This window comes from Rhinichthys klamathensis, unplaced genomic scaffold (genome assembly GCF_029890125.1).
Source record: "Rhinichthys klamathensis goyatoka isolate OS25496 unplaced genomic scaffold, OSU_Roscu_1.1 h1tg000240l_1, whole genome shotgun sequence".
Lineage (NCBI taxonomy): Eukaryota > Metazoa > Chordata > Actinopteri > Cypriniformes > Leuciscidae > Rhinichthys > Rhinichthys klamathensis.
Window position 1 is genome coordinate 537,879 of NW_026606762.1, and position 14,436 is coordinate 552,314.

At 39.5% G+C, this 14,436-nt stretch overlaps 1 protein-coding gene across 1 annotated transcript in view; it reads left to right on the forward strand.

Moving 5' to 3' along the window:
* The window catches only part of LOC130100351 (polyamine-modulated factor 1-binding protein 1), a 239,432-nt gene that overhangs the window by 123,515 nt on the left and 101,481 nt on the right, over positions 1-14,436 (forward strand). Inside the window, exons 4-6 of the mRNA XM_056265779.1 lie at positions 8,641-8,691; positions 9,790-9,873; positions 11,559-11,705. Of these exons, the coding sequence (XP_056121754.1) occupies positions 8,641-8,691; positions 9,790-9,873; positions 11,559-11,705 (282 nt within the window). The remainder of the gene's footprint in view (positions 1-8,640; positions 8,692-9,789; positions 9,874-11,558; positions 11,706-14,436) is intronic.

Below are 14,436 nucleotides of genomic sequence, written 5' to 3' on the forward strand. Positions count from 1 at the left end.
GCATATAGGAGGCCATTTTGCACTACTTTTCCTTTGGCTCTTGTATACTGCTAAGCCTGAAAGCGCTTTTTCACGTGATTCAGATCTTTAAGTGAACATCTGCCCTGAACCTTCATATACAGTAAATATTTCACTTTATATTTAAAGACTTTTTTATTTTATGTTTAGGGCTCTGGATCCAAGGCTTGAAATGCTTTAATCCAAAAGTGCTAATTTTAAGTAACTTAAAATGTTTAGCCTACTCAAACTTCGATGACTTTTGGGTCATTCACACAGAAGGCATTTTTGCATTTAAAAATGCAAGATACAGTACGAGCATTGGAACGGAAAAGAAAGGTCTCAAGGCACATCTTTTAAAAGTTGAACTTATTTTAAAGGTAGGGTAGGCACTTTTTATTATACTGGTTGAAACTCTCTTCACATTCTGATAGAAACCAATAATAGAAGTGGTCTAAATATTAAAACACAATTTTACAATTTTATAAACAGAAAATTGATAAACAATTTTAACATACACTAATAAACTTCATGCAATGCATATTTGTCCGTCATACTGTACGTAAATGAAACTGGTAATATTTCTGTAATAGTAGTAATAAACTGAATGTTTTTTTAAATACACAATAACCCGGTTGATATATTTATCATCAATACATCCAATTAGTTTGTCTACATTTTAACTAATTGCTTGTTCCACAGCTAGCCATATTTTAACCATTTGCATACTTTTTTGATTGAATAAATGTAATTGGTTTTACAATGAGCAGATTAATGCTGATTCTAAGCAATTTTAATAAATCCATTTTGACAATAGATTATTTTTTGAGTGTCAAAATCGTACCTGTTTTATCTATGTACTGTATGACTGACACATATGCACCTAAATGTGTGCAAAACACTGCTGTAAGACATGAGACGCAAGCACAACAGTCAACAACGTCCATCTAGTTTATGTAGAAAAACAATGGAAAAATTGTGCAGTGGAATGCAAAAACTTCTTAGATAATTTTTTCTTCCAATAAACGTTGTAATTTTATATTTCAGCCAAGTGTGAAAATATATTAATATAATGACTTGTTCTTATTAGGTAGAAATTATAAACTCGGGGAGATTTAGAATCTATTGATGTGTATAAAAAATTGGTTGGAGTTTTAATGGCAAACTTTAGTTTAGATAAAAAGGAAGAAAGGCTTTGGAAGATAGGCCATATTGTGCCATGTTTTTGGCCACATTGTGCCAATAAGGACAGAATTTACACTGACCACGGGCTGTGCATTCCCATCTACAGGGAAATGCGAGGTCATAGAAAAAAAAAACATTCTCCTGCTGTATGGAGAAGGCCTAAGCTCTCTCTGCAATCAGCCAGTGTGACCTTTCCCCTCTACAGAAGAGCTCTCTGGGTCACATTAATGCATTCATTAATGCATTTCCATGAACTTATTGCAAACCAATTGCCGAATGGTGAGGAGACTGGAGACCCACACAACCCCAGAGAATAGGGGAAAGGGAAAGAGAGTGACAGAGATAGATTGTGCTCCCCTCCCCGTTTGTGAGATGGAGCAGTAAAGTGCTGTCTGGCAGGCGAAGAGCTCGTTTGGTGGAGTGTGCCACTAGGGAACGTGAGGCTGGGGCTATGAACTTAATGAAGTTTGACTAAAGTCATCAGCGTCTGAGTATCAGGATCTCAGAGACACAGAAAGCAGATGCGAAGGGGGGGGGGGGGGGAAGCCGAAACTTTCCAAAGGAAGCGGCTCACTTAGAGGTCATTACTGTTCTACAGGATGTCCCATGTGAATGGAGAAGGGGTAACCGAGAGAGGAGGGTTGTGGGGTTGCAACCCACCTGCTTGATCCTCCTTCCCTTTTTATATGTGTTTCTTCTTTAGTGAGGAGAAACATACGGAGCCCTGCCAATGACATGCAGGAAAGAAATATGTATATCGTGGCCACAAATTAACAGTTCCTATGACTTATTAATACATCAGCTTTTTTATCAGTTCATCAGTTTTACTTATTCGTTCTCTCATTTTAGTAAATTGTGTGCATGATATAATAATTACTTCCCTCTACATTAAGTGTATTTTATGCCTTTGATTTAATTTCAGATTTTTTTTTTTTTTTTCAAACGTATGAGTTATAAACAAATTATCAATTGTAAAACTATTACCAGTTGTAAAGCTGCTGCCATTTTTGGTTATTTCAGAGTTTCAAGTTTTAAGTCAGAGTTTTCATAGAATTCCATGTTTCCAACTTACACTTAAAATGTATTTTGTTCAATGCACTTATCAAATTGTGTTTTCAACATGTTTAAAATGTATACAGCAAGAATAGGGCATGTTTTATTGTACAAATTGGTAGTAATTTACAAACAAAGTCCTAATAGTTAAGAATTAGCTAATGCATTAAACAATTAGAATTACATTTATTACAGAATGTATTAATCTTTGTCGACATTAGTTAATAAACATACTACTGTTCATTGTTAGTTCATGTTAGCTCATGTCCAAAAAATAATATTAAAAGATACAACTTTTGATTTTAATAATGTGTTAACTAATGAAACCTTATACCCTCAAGGCTAAAAGTGTTATAAAACTAGATTTGTACAGACTGTACTAATGACACTGGACCAGTCAAAGACATATTCACTGTATTTCTTGTAATAGTCTTAAGGATTTCTGGAATGCATTTTAGCCTTATATATACACACACACACACCGTAATATAGTATAATACAATGTCTATCCATAATATAAGCAGCAACACCACACATATTCTACAAGAAAACAGTCATTGGAAAAAAGAAAAAAAGATAAAAGACCATACAGATTCTTAACATTGCTGAGAACTGAAGCACATACTTAGAACCATCTAGGGCCATTAAAACACTATTCATAATTCTACTCACGCAAAAGGTTGTCCTCGTGTTGGGCTGAAAAAGTGTCATTGAATATTTCAAAATCAGAACTTGTCAGTTTAGCTTGTATCACTATAGCACTTTAACAAAGTGGAAATTTGAATAAAGTCAACATTCTTAATTTTTTTAACACAGATTCCTGGTCTCATTGTAAATGGAGAATATTCCCCCAAAAATTGTCTTGCTTGTAAAATGTATTTCTGCAACTTGCTACAAAAAACCTTGAGCATTTTATTATGAGTCACAACATGTGCAGTCCACACTGCTAAGTATAAGTTAAATTAGAATGCAATTGGAAATATAGCTGCAAGTAGCAATTATCGGGGCCAAGCGCAAGAAGGCGATAAGACGTGCCAACATGGCTGGGAGTGTCAGACCAACTCCAGCAAGCAGCAATTAAAGACATTTTAAGACGATTTAAGGCAAAATAGCTGAATAATCAAATATACAGTCACTAATTATATGATTTAATGGTTTTTCACTTTTGACCAAAAGGTGGCACAGTTACGAAATTGATGTGGTGTGGTCATAGAGAGGTGAAAATGACACATACAAAGTTTGGTCAATATGTCAAGGCATTGCAGAGATAAAGCCTGAATAGTCATTTTGGCATCATGCCTCAAATTTGCTGCTGTGGTATATGATAATGGTATCGTCTATCGACACGAAATCCAGAACATTGTGTTGGCACGGTCTGGAGATGATACGATTCGATTTTGGTGTAAATCGGACAAACGGTCTAGGAGAAGTTCGAAAAAGTAGGTATTGAATGAAATCAAGATGGTGGACAGGAAGTTTGGCTGACTATGGGAACATTGGTATATGTTTTTGTCATAACCCAAAGAATCTATTAAGACCAGTGTTATTACAATAGGCAAATGTATTCAAAAGTTATTAGCATGTTTGGACATTTTGTTATAGCTTTTTTACCACTAGGTGGCGCTGCCCTGAAACTCTTTGAGTACCATCAAGGCATGGTGCCGATGACATACCGATTTTCTTAATGGTACACCAATGCATTCGTAAAGTGTAGCATTTAATATCATGATATTATATTGTAATTAATGGCAATTTCCTTGTTTTATTCTATTATAGCGCCATCAAGAGGCACAATCCCACCAATTTGTTCGTGTCCTCAGAGGATCCCACACATGTATGTGTCAAATTTGGTGAACACATCTCATTTCATTTTGGAGTGATAGACATTTATATGTATAAACACATAAATTACACACACCAGACTTTGTTTGCATTTTCTTGCCACTTACTATTAATATTTTGATATTTAGGCATTAGCGTCTAGCCAACGACCTATGTTTCCGAACTTCCTAAGGTGGTTTCGTCTCGATCGGTCTAACGGTTTCTAACATATTGGCAAATGTTTAAGCGCTAAATCACAACGCCACACAAACCGTAAAGCGAAACCTAGCATGTTTAGACTCTGCAAGGTGACTGGAAATTGGATATCAGTCGACTCGGCATGATGCCCTGAATCTAATGAGACCAATTTTATGATTTGTGGACAAACTGTTCAGAAGTTATAAGCAAAAATAGCCATTTTTTGTATCTCGTGACTAGTAGGTGGCGCTGTGCCGAAACGCAGCATGTTGCCTCAAGTTATGCTTGTGATGAAATGTACCAAGATTGGTCTGAATGCGATAAAGCGGAGACGCAGCCTTAAGTCTGTTTTTGCAAGCGCTACGCAAAATTAGTTTGTGCCGTATTCGAGAACGGTTTGACGAATCAACTTGAATTCCATAACTTTTTGTCGGCATGGTCTGAATATGATCTGGTTCAATTTTCGTGAAAATCCGAGCAACCGCCTAGGACGAGTTTGAAAAAGTATTCGGGTTCGGAAACTTATGGTGTGTTCACACCGAACGCGAATAGAGCGTCAAATACGCGTCTATCGCGTCTAGTTAGACGCTTGAACATTCGCTCGAGTGCAAATTTTTCAACTTGCGAGGTAGACGTTCGCGGCAAACGCGCCGCCCAATTCGCGTCATTCGCAACTCCCGGCGCGAATGATGCGTCTATTCGCGTCTTTGCATTGACTTTGTATGTAATCCACTCGCGCAAACAATTAAATTCGCGTTCGGTGTGAACACACCATTAGTGATGGTGACGTTGAAGCCATGCAATTGTGGTGGTTGTTTAGTTCTTGTGGTGTAAACTTTAGCTTTTGACTTCTTGTATGTACGCTTCAAAAAAGTTGTGTTAATTTGTGAAGATTATCCCAATGAAAACAATGTGTAAATTCATAAGCTTTTGTTAGTCACAGACCTTTTTTTTATGCAATAATCTAAAAGCCAATAGAACAATCCTATTGGGTTTTTGTCAAGGGAACCAGCGTGATGCGAACTTGTTGGTTCTACAAAAATACGTCATCCCTGCACCACTCTATAGTCAAAACTCGCATTTGGTCTGGCTCCATTTTGGTATAGAAAGCCAACATTTCACACACCACACAAGACGTAGATCACATTATGGAAGTAAAATGGGTTTGAAAAGCTATTCACATTGACTTTAACAGATTATTGGCATCTATTACACATATAGCCACAAAATATATATATAGGAGAAACATACACTCACCGGCCACTTTATTAGGTACCCCATGCTAGTAACGGGTTGGACCCCCTTTTGCCTTCAGAACTGCCTCAATTCTTCGTGGCATAGATTCAACAAGGTGCTGGAAGCATTCCTCAGGGAGTTTGGTCCATATTGACATGATGGCATCACACAGTTGCCGCAGATTTGTCGGCTGCACATCCATGATGCGAATCTCCCGTTCCACCACATCCCAAAGATGCTCTATTGGGTTGAGATCTGGTGACTGTGGAGGCCATTTTAGTACAGTGAACTCATTGTCATGTTCAAGAAACCAATTTGAAATGATTAGAGCTTTGTGACATGGTGGAAGTAGCCATCAGAGGATGGGTACATGGTGGCCATAAAGGGATGGACATGGTCAGAAACAATGCTCAGGTAGGCCGTGGCATTTAAACGATGCCCAATTGGCACTAAGGGGCCTAAAGTGTGCCAGGAAAACATCCCCCACACCATTACACCACCACCACCAGCCTGCACAGTGGTAACAAGGCATGATGGTTCCATGTTCTCATTCTGTTTACGCCAAATTCTGACTCTAACATCTGAATGTCTCAACAGAAATCGAGACTCATCAGACCAGGCAACATTTTTCCAGTCTTCAACTGTTCAATTTTGGTGAGCTCTTGCAAATTGTAGCCTCTTTTTCCTATTTGTAGTGGAGATGAGTGGTACCCGGTGGAGTCTTCTGCTGTTGTAGCCCATCCGCCTCAAGGTTGTGCGTGTTGTGGCTTCACAAATGCTTTGCTGCATACCTCGGTTGTAACGAGTGGTTATTTCAGTCACTGTTGCCCTTCTATCAGCTCGAACCAGTCTGGCCATTCTCCTCTGACCTCTGGCATCAACAAGGCATTTCCGCCCACAGAACTGCCGCTCACTGGATGTTTTTTCTTTTTCGGACCATTCTCTGTAAACCCTAGAGATGGTTGTGCGTGAAAATCCCAGTAGATTAGCAGTTTCTGAAATACTCAGACCAGCCCTTCTGGCACCAACAATCATGCCACGTTCAAAGTCACTCAAATCAACTTTCTTCCCAATACTGATGCTCGGTTTGAACTGCAGGAGATTGTCTTGACCATGTCTACATGCCTAAATGCACTGAGTTGCCGCCATGTGATTGGCTGCTTAGAAATTAAGTGTTAACGAGCAGTTGGACAGGTGTACCTAATAAAGTGGCCGGTGAGTGTATATATCTGTATATATATATACAGACAGTAGATAAATGAGTTACGGATAAGAATTAGTCTGGCATTGCAGTGGCTTTTCAGACATGGTAGTTCAGGACATATTACATCCCTTGCATACAGAAAACGATAAACGTGTTGCAGATGAAAAATAAAAATAGCTGATTTTCCCTCCTCAGTGTGTTCGCTTATGTGGCTGTTTTGTTTGTGCTATTAATATGAATGAAGTCTTCCTGATTTGTTTTTCTCCTTTCGCCTCTCATGCTTTCATTTTGTGATGCTGTTTTTCTCTGTCTGTCGTCCTGCTCGCACCCTCCCTCCCCTCTTCCATCTCTGGTGGCAGGGGGGAACTTACAATGCATTTCACGTCCAAGAGGAAGTGTGTTGCTATGGTGGTTGCTAGGGATTTAGTCTGGAGTGACGCAAAAAGTCCGAATATTTAAGGTGTCCTTCTAACACATGGATGTTTGAAGCCGCTCGGAATGAGCAATCACCTCTGAGGGTTGCATTTTCTCGCCTCTCTCTTTCATTATCATGTCTGCCTCTCTGGAAATATCACCATTGATTTTTCAAAAACACACCGACGGAAAAACTCGGAGAGACAACAAGCTATGCAAAAGAGCATGGCTTTCTAGTAAATACCTGAACATCACTATTCTACACTATCTCTGTATGAATCTGTGGTAGGAGTAAACATCATTTTGATGATGTAATCAGAATGTCGCTATTAAAAAAAGAATCCTCAACACAAGGCAGCATTTTCCCGCCGGCAGTGAAAAAAGCTGGTTCCTAATGTTCTTTCCTCCCCTTCCTAATGGAGTGTTTCTCTGGTGTAGATTGTGTGCTTTAAGGATGTTCTTGGCCATGGGTAGTGAGGAAATAATTGATTGTGTTGAAGTGGAGTTGGCCGAGGCCACACTTGTCAGGATTGAGCAGGATTGTAGACAATCAGTGTTAACTAACTGTTCTCCTGAGACATTATTGAGGAAAGGGTCAATGCGAGCGTGTCGTCATCGTCTCCTCTCACCAGCACTTGTGAACTCTTCTGTCTTCTTTCTTGTAAAACTTTCTTGTGAATTTTCTACTTTCACAACAAAGCATATCTCATGAAAGACATGTCTTCAATTGCACACTCTCTGGGAGAATAGATGTTTTTCCCTGTCTGATTGAGTTCATTCTCTTTCGTCTCTGTATCGTTAGACGTGTTTATAGTACGTCTCTTTAGTGTTATTCTAATCAACACTAGCTCTGATGTTTCTCCTAAAATTCCTTTGGAAGAAAAAAAAGAAAAGAAACAAATGTTGTTGATATACAGTAGGAAAAAATGATTGTGGGTAGCAGCTCAGATAATTGGGTCTTGGATGAATTTGATGAGAAAATTAGTTGAAATGCCTGACTTTGCAATTTGGTATTTTAATATATAAAATGTTTACAACACGTATGTTATGTATGTGTATGTAATGTATGTACGGTAAATTTTTTTATAACGTAAGAGATAAAATAATAATAATAATACATGTGCCAAGTTGTAGAAAATGTTTTTGAAAATGTTATTTAAAAACAAAAATGTATTGACTCTAAAAATCTCATGTGGTGTAACCTTCAAGTTAAAAGTACTAGAATCCATGTTTACATTATTTTTTTTAAGTTTTAAAATATATTTTCAAGGTAAGAAGTATATTTTACAATCATCTTGAATTCATTATTTTTAAAGGGATTTGCATCACGTGACTTTTACAACATGAACTAACCTTACCTTCTCATAAAACTGTCCAACTATTTAATCTTTTTAGGACCTGTCCTGTTTAATGATTGTCTCAATTTACTCTCCATTTATTTCCTGTCTAGCAGAAACAATTGAGCTAATGTAGAGACATTAATGGTCATTTTTCTTTCATAGTCTCATAGGATGCATTGTCTTCCTCTTTAGGCTTCCACGGATCTCACAGCCCTCAGAGGAACACAGCTGTTGAAGACTGAGGTACGGCCACAATTCACACCGTTAGACAGTTTTTGACACTCAATGCTCTTAATTTTCTGTCCTGAGACCTTTTATTAGCAGTGCACAAATTATTCTAATAATTCATGCATCAACTTTTTAGATGCGAGTATGACAGACACCTAAAATCCAAAATTTTAAAGAAGTTTGGGAACCTGTCATGGAAATTACATGTGAACCTACAGCAATAGTTCACCCAAAAATGAAAATGAAACGCATATTGTATGACTTTCTGTCTTCAGTGAAACACAAAATGTATTTTTTTTGTCCATACAACCAAAATCAATAAGGACCCCACTGACATTAAACCAATCTTCAAAAACCTTCCTTTGTGTTATGCAGAAGAAAGAACATCATGCAGTTTTGGAACAACATGACAGAATTTCCATTTTTGGGTGAACTATCCCTTAAAGTCTCTACAGCCAATTTGAAAAGACTCTACTTCTATCCCTTACAACCTTGGTTTCATTCATCTCAAATGAATGGTGTGTACCCTCAAGCACATCCATAAAGCAATGCTAAAGTCTGCAATCTGGTTGGTAACCTATGATGCACACTCAGGGTTATATCTTCCCAAGAACCCTGATGTCTGCAAAACATGGGACCATTTCCCCAGTAGCCTTGCAGACACATCTGACTGTGCAATGTATTGACAGGTGTGTGACGTGTATACATTTTACATGCACATCTGTTTAGGGAAGGGGGTTGTTTAGGAAGAAGATCAATAGAAGGTTAAATGACCAGGCCCTCTTCGACACCACAGGCCCAGTGAGAGCTAGAGGGAGTAGCCCTTCGAAATTCTCCCCCTCCTCTTTTTCCCTACTGCTTCTTCAGCCATCACACATACTCAGCTTAGTTAGCCTGGGAAAGAGCCCCAAACCCGATCAATAACTTTGGTCTTGTCTGCCTAATTGCTCATTGGTTGACATTGGCACCCGACTATATGTAAGTGCATGTTCCTGGAGTGATTCACTCTTCCCTTCCCTCTCTCTCCACCTCCCTCTCTTTACTCTCAAAAACCCCTCACGCCCTCCATTCCTTCCTCACCGCCACGTTCGGGATGTGAAACCCGAACCGCAGTTGTCACGTCGGGACGCGAGCATCCAAAGACTCCGGCAAGACCTGCTCCTCTCTCATCAGGCCCGTGACGCCCAAAGCGTTCAGGTAAATAAGCTCCGCTAATGACCATTAGGCAGATAAGACTCTCTGGTGCGCCTGCTATGCAGATCCGCGGCAGGAAATTACCTTTTTTCTTCTTCTTTCTGCTCCCACACCCCCCTGCGTCGATGATTACCGTCCCTTCAAGTCTTAAGTGTGGAGTGTTTGCATAGCGCTCTGATTATTCTTACAGCATCCTGCATGAATAAACAAATGCATGACGGCGCATACCACGCCACCGCCAATGCGTATGGCTACATGTTCTTTGTGTATGGAAATATCATTAGGGTTTGTCTCAGCGGGACGGGATGATAACGTCTGAAATACGTGTAGATTACGGCAGAGCTATTTGCATTTCATTTAGCGTTGAGAGCTGAAGCGGCATTGCCCCTCTCTCTGGATTCAAATGCGATATTGATCAGTCAGTCTTGGGAGCTGAAAATAAAACAATGATGTTGGTCCTGAGCGTCACATGCATTTCAACATTTGTTTTTTACATATAAACAAACAATTATGGTTACTATTTGAATGTATGATCCATTTTCCAACCCTCCATTTGCCACACGAAGCGTTTTGCTATTCCTTTCAGCTTTTTTCCAGTTGTAGTGTGCTAATGTCATGATTTAAATGAAGTATTGATCAGTTTAGGAGGGGAGAATGGAGAGAGAGTGCAATTGTAAGGCAAAGAAAGAGCAGGGTTATCGGCTTGCATCACACACCGAAAAGCAGAGCAAAAGGATGAGCTGGGTTTTTAGGATTAAAGGGAAACGATTCTCATTCTTCCCTCATCGTTTTAGTCTACAATCTGGCAGGAATTCGAGCGTTCACCATGCCAACAGACGGATGAGAAGACGAGGCAAGGTTTGAAGTGCTTGTCACCAGACCACAATCAATGGGTAAAGCGAGGGGCGACCGTTTGATTTAGGTGACTTAGGCGAATTTGTGGATTACTCTTGGGCCTCTAATGAGTGCGGCTGATTAATTGATCGTTGCGGGGAGTCTCTGGGCCTCCATTTTGGATATGTGGCTGTCATCGTGCGACAATTTGAAATGCAGATGAGGATGCTTGATAATGTCGGACTGGACCGGAACAAGGGGTTTGCCAAACCTCCTCCTCCTTTCTCCTTTTCTTGACTCCCATCTTCCCCGCCTCTCCGTTCTCTTTCGCAGGTGACCTTATTGTGCTAATTACAATAATAATTATTTATTTTTGATGTGACGTGGTGGGCCTTGCTGTAATGATTTGAAAAACAACACCATTAGTGAATACTTGTTGTTGCAAAAAGTGGGTAATGGACTGACGTGTCGCAATGGTGGAGCAAACTGCTTGTGTATGTAACCGAAAATTGTAAAGATTTGCCTGCAGAAGTATTGCTTGTTCTCTTGCTCTTTCTTTCGAACAATGAGCTGCGATTTCGCATTTGTTTAAGAAGCATTGATTTTTGTTTCTGCATTCAGTGCAGGGCTGTCCTAGCCTGTCTAGAGTGTCTGGGTGTATGTGAAGGGTAGAACCGCTTAAGGTTGCTCAATGTTTGGGATGCGATGAGGGCCAGATGGACACCAGTTCCTCTTTGCCGGAGCTCTGGTCATGGCGGGTTCTGCGAGACGGGCAGGCGAGCAGAGAAGGAGACTCTTTGTAGTGGATTGATTTTCTCTTCCTCTGCGCCCTGCCCTCTATTGTGGTTGGATAGCTGGACGTCCAAGAGCAGAGGCTGTGGGATCTGCAGAGAGAGCTGCAAGAAAGCCAGCAGGAGCTCCAGAGGGGACACGACCGCAACCAGCAGCTTCACGGGCAGCTACAAGATGCCAGGAAGAAAGATCAGGCGCTACAAGCTCAGGTAAAAGCTTCACGGCCAGGCCCATGCTGCTTGCTCAGGCCCTTTCTCTCCCTCTCTCTCTCTTTCTCTCTTACTCTCTCAATCTCCATGCTTTTGTTTTGGGCTCTTCTTTGTGAGATACTTTGATATCAGACCACTGCATTTGCAGTAATTTGTGTATTTTTCTCTTCTTCTAAGAAGGATGATTTCACATAAGAAGAATAGCTGTAATTATAACGAATTGGCTTGTGCTGTTACACACAAAGTTTACCAAGAGCAAATGTTCAGTCAGGGATGATTTTGAAAAAGCTTTGAGAGGAAAAAAAAAACACACGAAATGATCCCAATCCAAGCTACCATAATGAACTGAAAGCTTCTGTCGTTTTCATACATTACAATGGTACTTGTTGTAATGATGGCGGCTTTTGAGCTGCAGTTGTTACTTTGACTTGAGGACTATTGTTTTGACTTGCACATGATGGTAAAATGCTTAATATGCCGTTTTTTGGGTCTGAAATCTGTTGTTTTTATGTATCAAGTAAACTCTTTGTTTGCCTAAGTAACTCTGCTAAACCTGTTATGTTCCATGTTTGCTGTAGACCGTGCAGTACATGTGTTGAACAGCTGGCAGCTGGACTGAAGTGAGAGTTCTTTGAGACAGGTGTTTGCCCCTCCCCTGTTGAGGTGAGGAGGGTCTCAGACTTTTTTTCTTGCCAGATGCCAGGGAACATGATCCCAGAGAAGACATCAAAATGCAGATAGATACTTAAAACATGACACGACCCCCAGCTCATGAGACTTAAGTTATGTTTCTTATGTATCAATTTTTTTCTAAGATATTTCTCAAATTCCTCAAAAGAGTCAGTTGTATTTATAAGTGTGTGTGATCTTGTTAGAATTTGATGAGAATGATGAGAATTCAGGTTGAAGTTTGATTTTTGCAGACTTTGGAATCTTTTTAAATCTGAACACAGTGTGAGACATTTTAGAGATCTCTTCTGAATATTGTGATTTTTTTCTTTCTTTTAGGTTGTAAAATGTAATATATGCATAATTTAAATGCATCAAAAACCGTTTGTGATATTAGACATGTTGCTACAAGCTAGTGTTTGCTGCAGTGAGACTCTCAGCCCTCCCCTCCTGGATCGGACTGCTGACCAATCAGAGCTCAGGCCAGTGCTGTCCGTCACCAGTGGCTGTGTCACCTGTCGCTAGGCGTCATGGCAGACTTGTTAGGGGAGCTCTACACTGATTGCTGAGAGAACAACCTCACACTCACAATGCCCTTGTTTACTAACACTCACACATTTAAGTTCACAGCCTTTTTACGCTCCAGACGCAGCTTGTTTGTTATCGTGTGAGGCACCTTTATTATCTCTATGTTCACAGCTTCAAACTCTTTTAAATGAGATTCATTACTTTGTGAGACTGAATTACATGTGTAATATTTTCACTTCCGAAGACTTGAGCAAGAATAGAAGTACCACAAGGTGCACTAAGTATTTTTTCTTCTTCATGATTCGGTGATATGATGCTATTGCACTTTATACTGGCACCTATTGGTGTGGATCACGGTTTTGGTTACCAATGCCATTTGAAATATCATATTCACAGGCATGTGACTGATTCAGTTACTCTGCAATAAATGAGCTGGGGAGAACTATCTGGATGTTTAGTTCCGTATCGGTTGATCCTGAGAAATTTGACCAAAAAAGTCAAGTTGTTTTTATTATTATTTGATATTACTGTCGTTCGCTTAACATTCCTACCGTAAAAAGTGTTTAACTACTTACATCTTACTTCACCGTTAAGTGTCACACTGGAATTCATGTACAGCTGTGAAGAGTAAATTATTATAGGTGGATTTGCCCTGCTCTTTGTTAGGGGTGGTTATGGCCTTGGTTTGCAATGTGGTCATGTGCGTTTTTGTCCACTTGAGAATGTGGTTGAAGTAAACTAATCTCAAAACATTTAGAACCCAATTTATATTTATATTTAGCAGCATTATACCTTTTCAAAGTGAGGTCACCTGAACAGGATGTTAATATCAGCTCTAAATAAAGCCAGAGGATGTAACGCTCTGATCATGCTATCCACTCTATGTAGAATAAAACAGCTATTCTAGGCCACTTGCCTTCAAGTGCGCATGATCTGTCAAAAGTATTTATTGCTTTAGTTTAAAATAATTGCATACTATGAGAGCTATATGAAGTGTGTCTGCTCTCTTGTAGCTCTCAGAGGTGAAAGGGAATCTGGTGAAGGTGCAGGTGGAGAATGAAGCTCTTATGGAAATTAAATGGCACCAGGCCACTGAGTACCATTGTTGATGTCAAATATTCAGTAAAAATGTAGCATTTATCATAATGTCATATTTTATTGGAGCTTTGAAATATGGTATTGACATGTAAGCTCAGCCACCAATTTTGTAGAATTTGGTCTGCCATCATAATTCAAGAATTTAGGAGCTATATCTGCATGATTAGAAAATAAGTGCATTAGATGTTATTAAGAGGACCGCATAATGAACTTGAAGGCCGCCTTGCTTTATAGGTTCCAAGTTGTTTCTTTAATTTAGTTTGTTACCATGAGAATGGTGCAAAAAAAAGTTAGAAAATATAACCCTGTGCCACAGTAAATACTTTGATATTAGGTGCAACTTACATATATCATACCTTTCATATAGTCCGAGATCTTTCTAGCTTGTTTGTGCAGCGGTGTGCTTGTGCTCTCTCTCCCTAATTAACCCGTATGG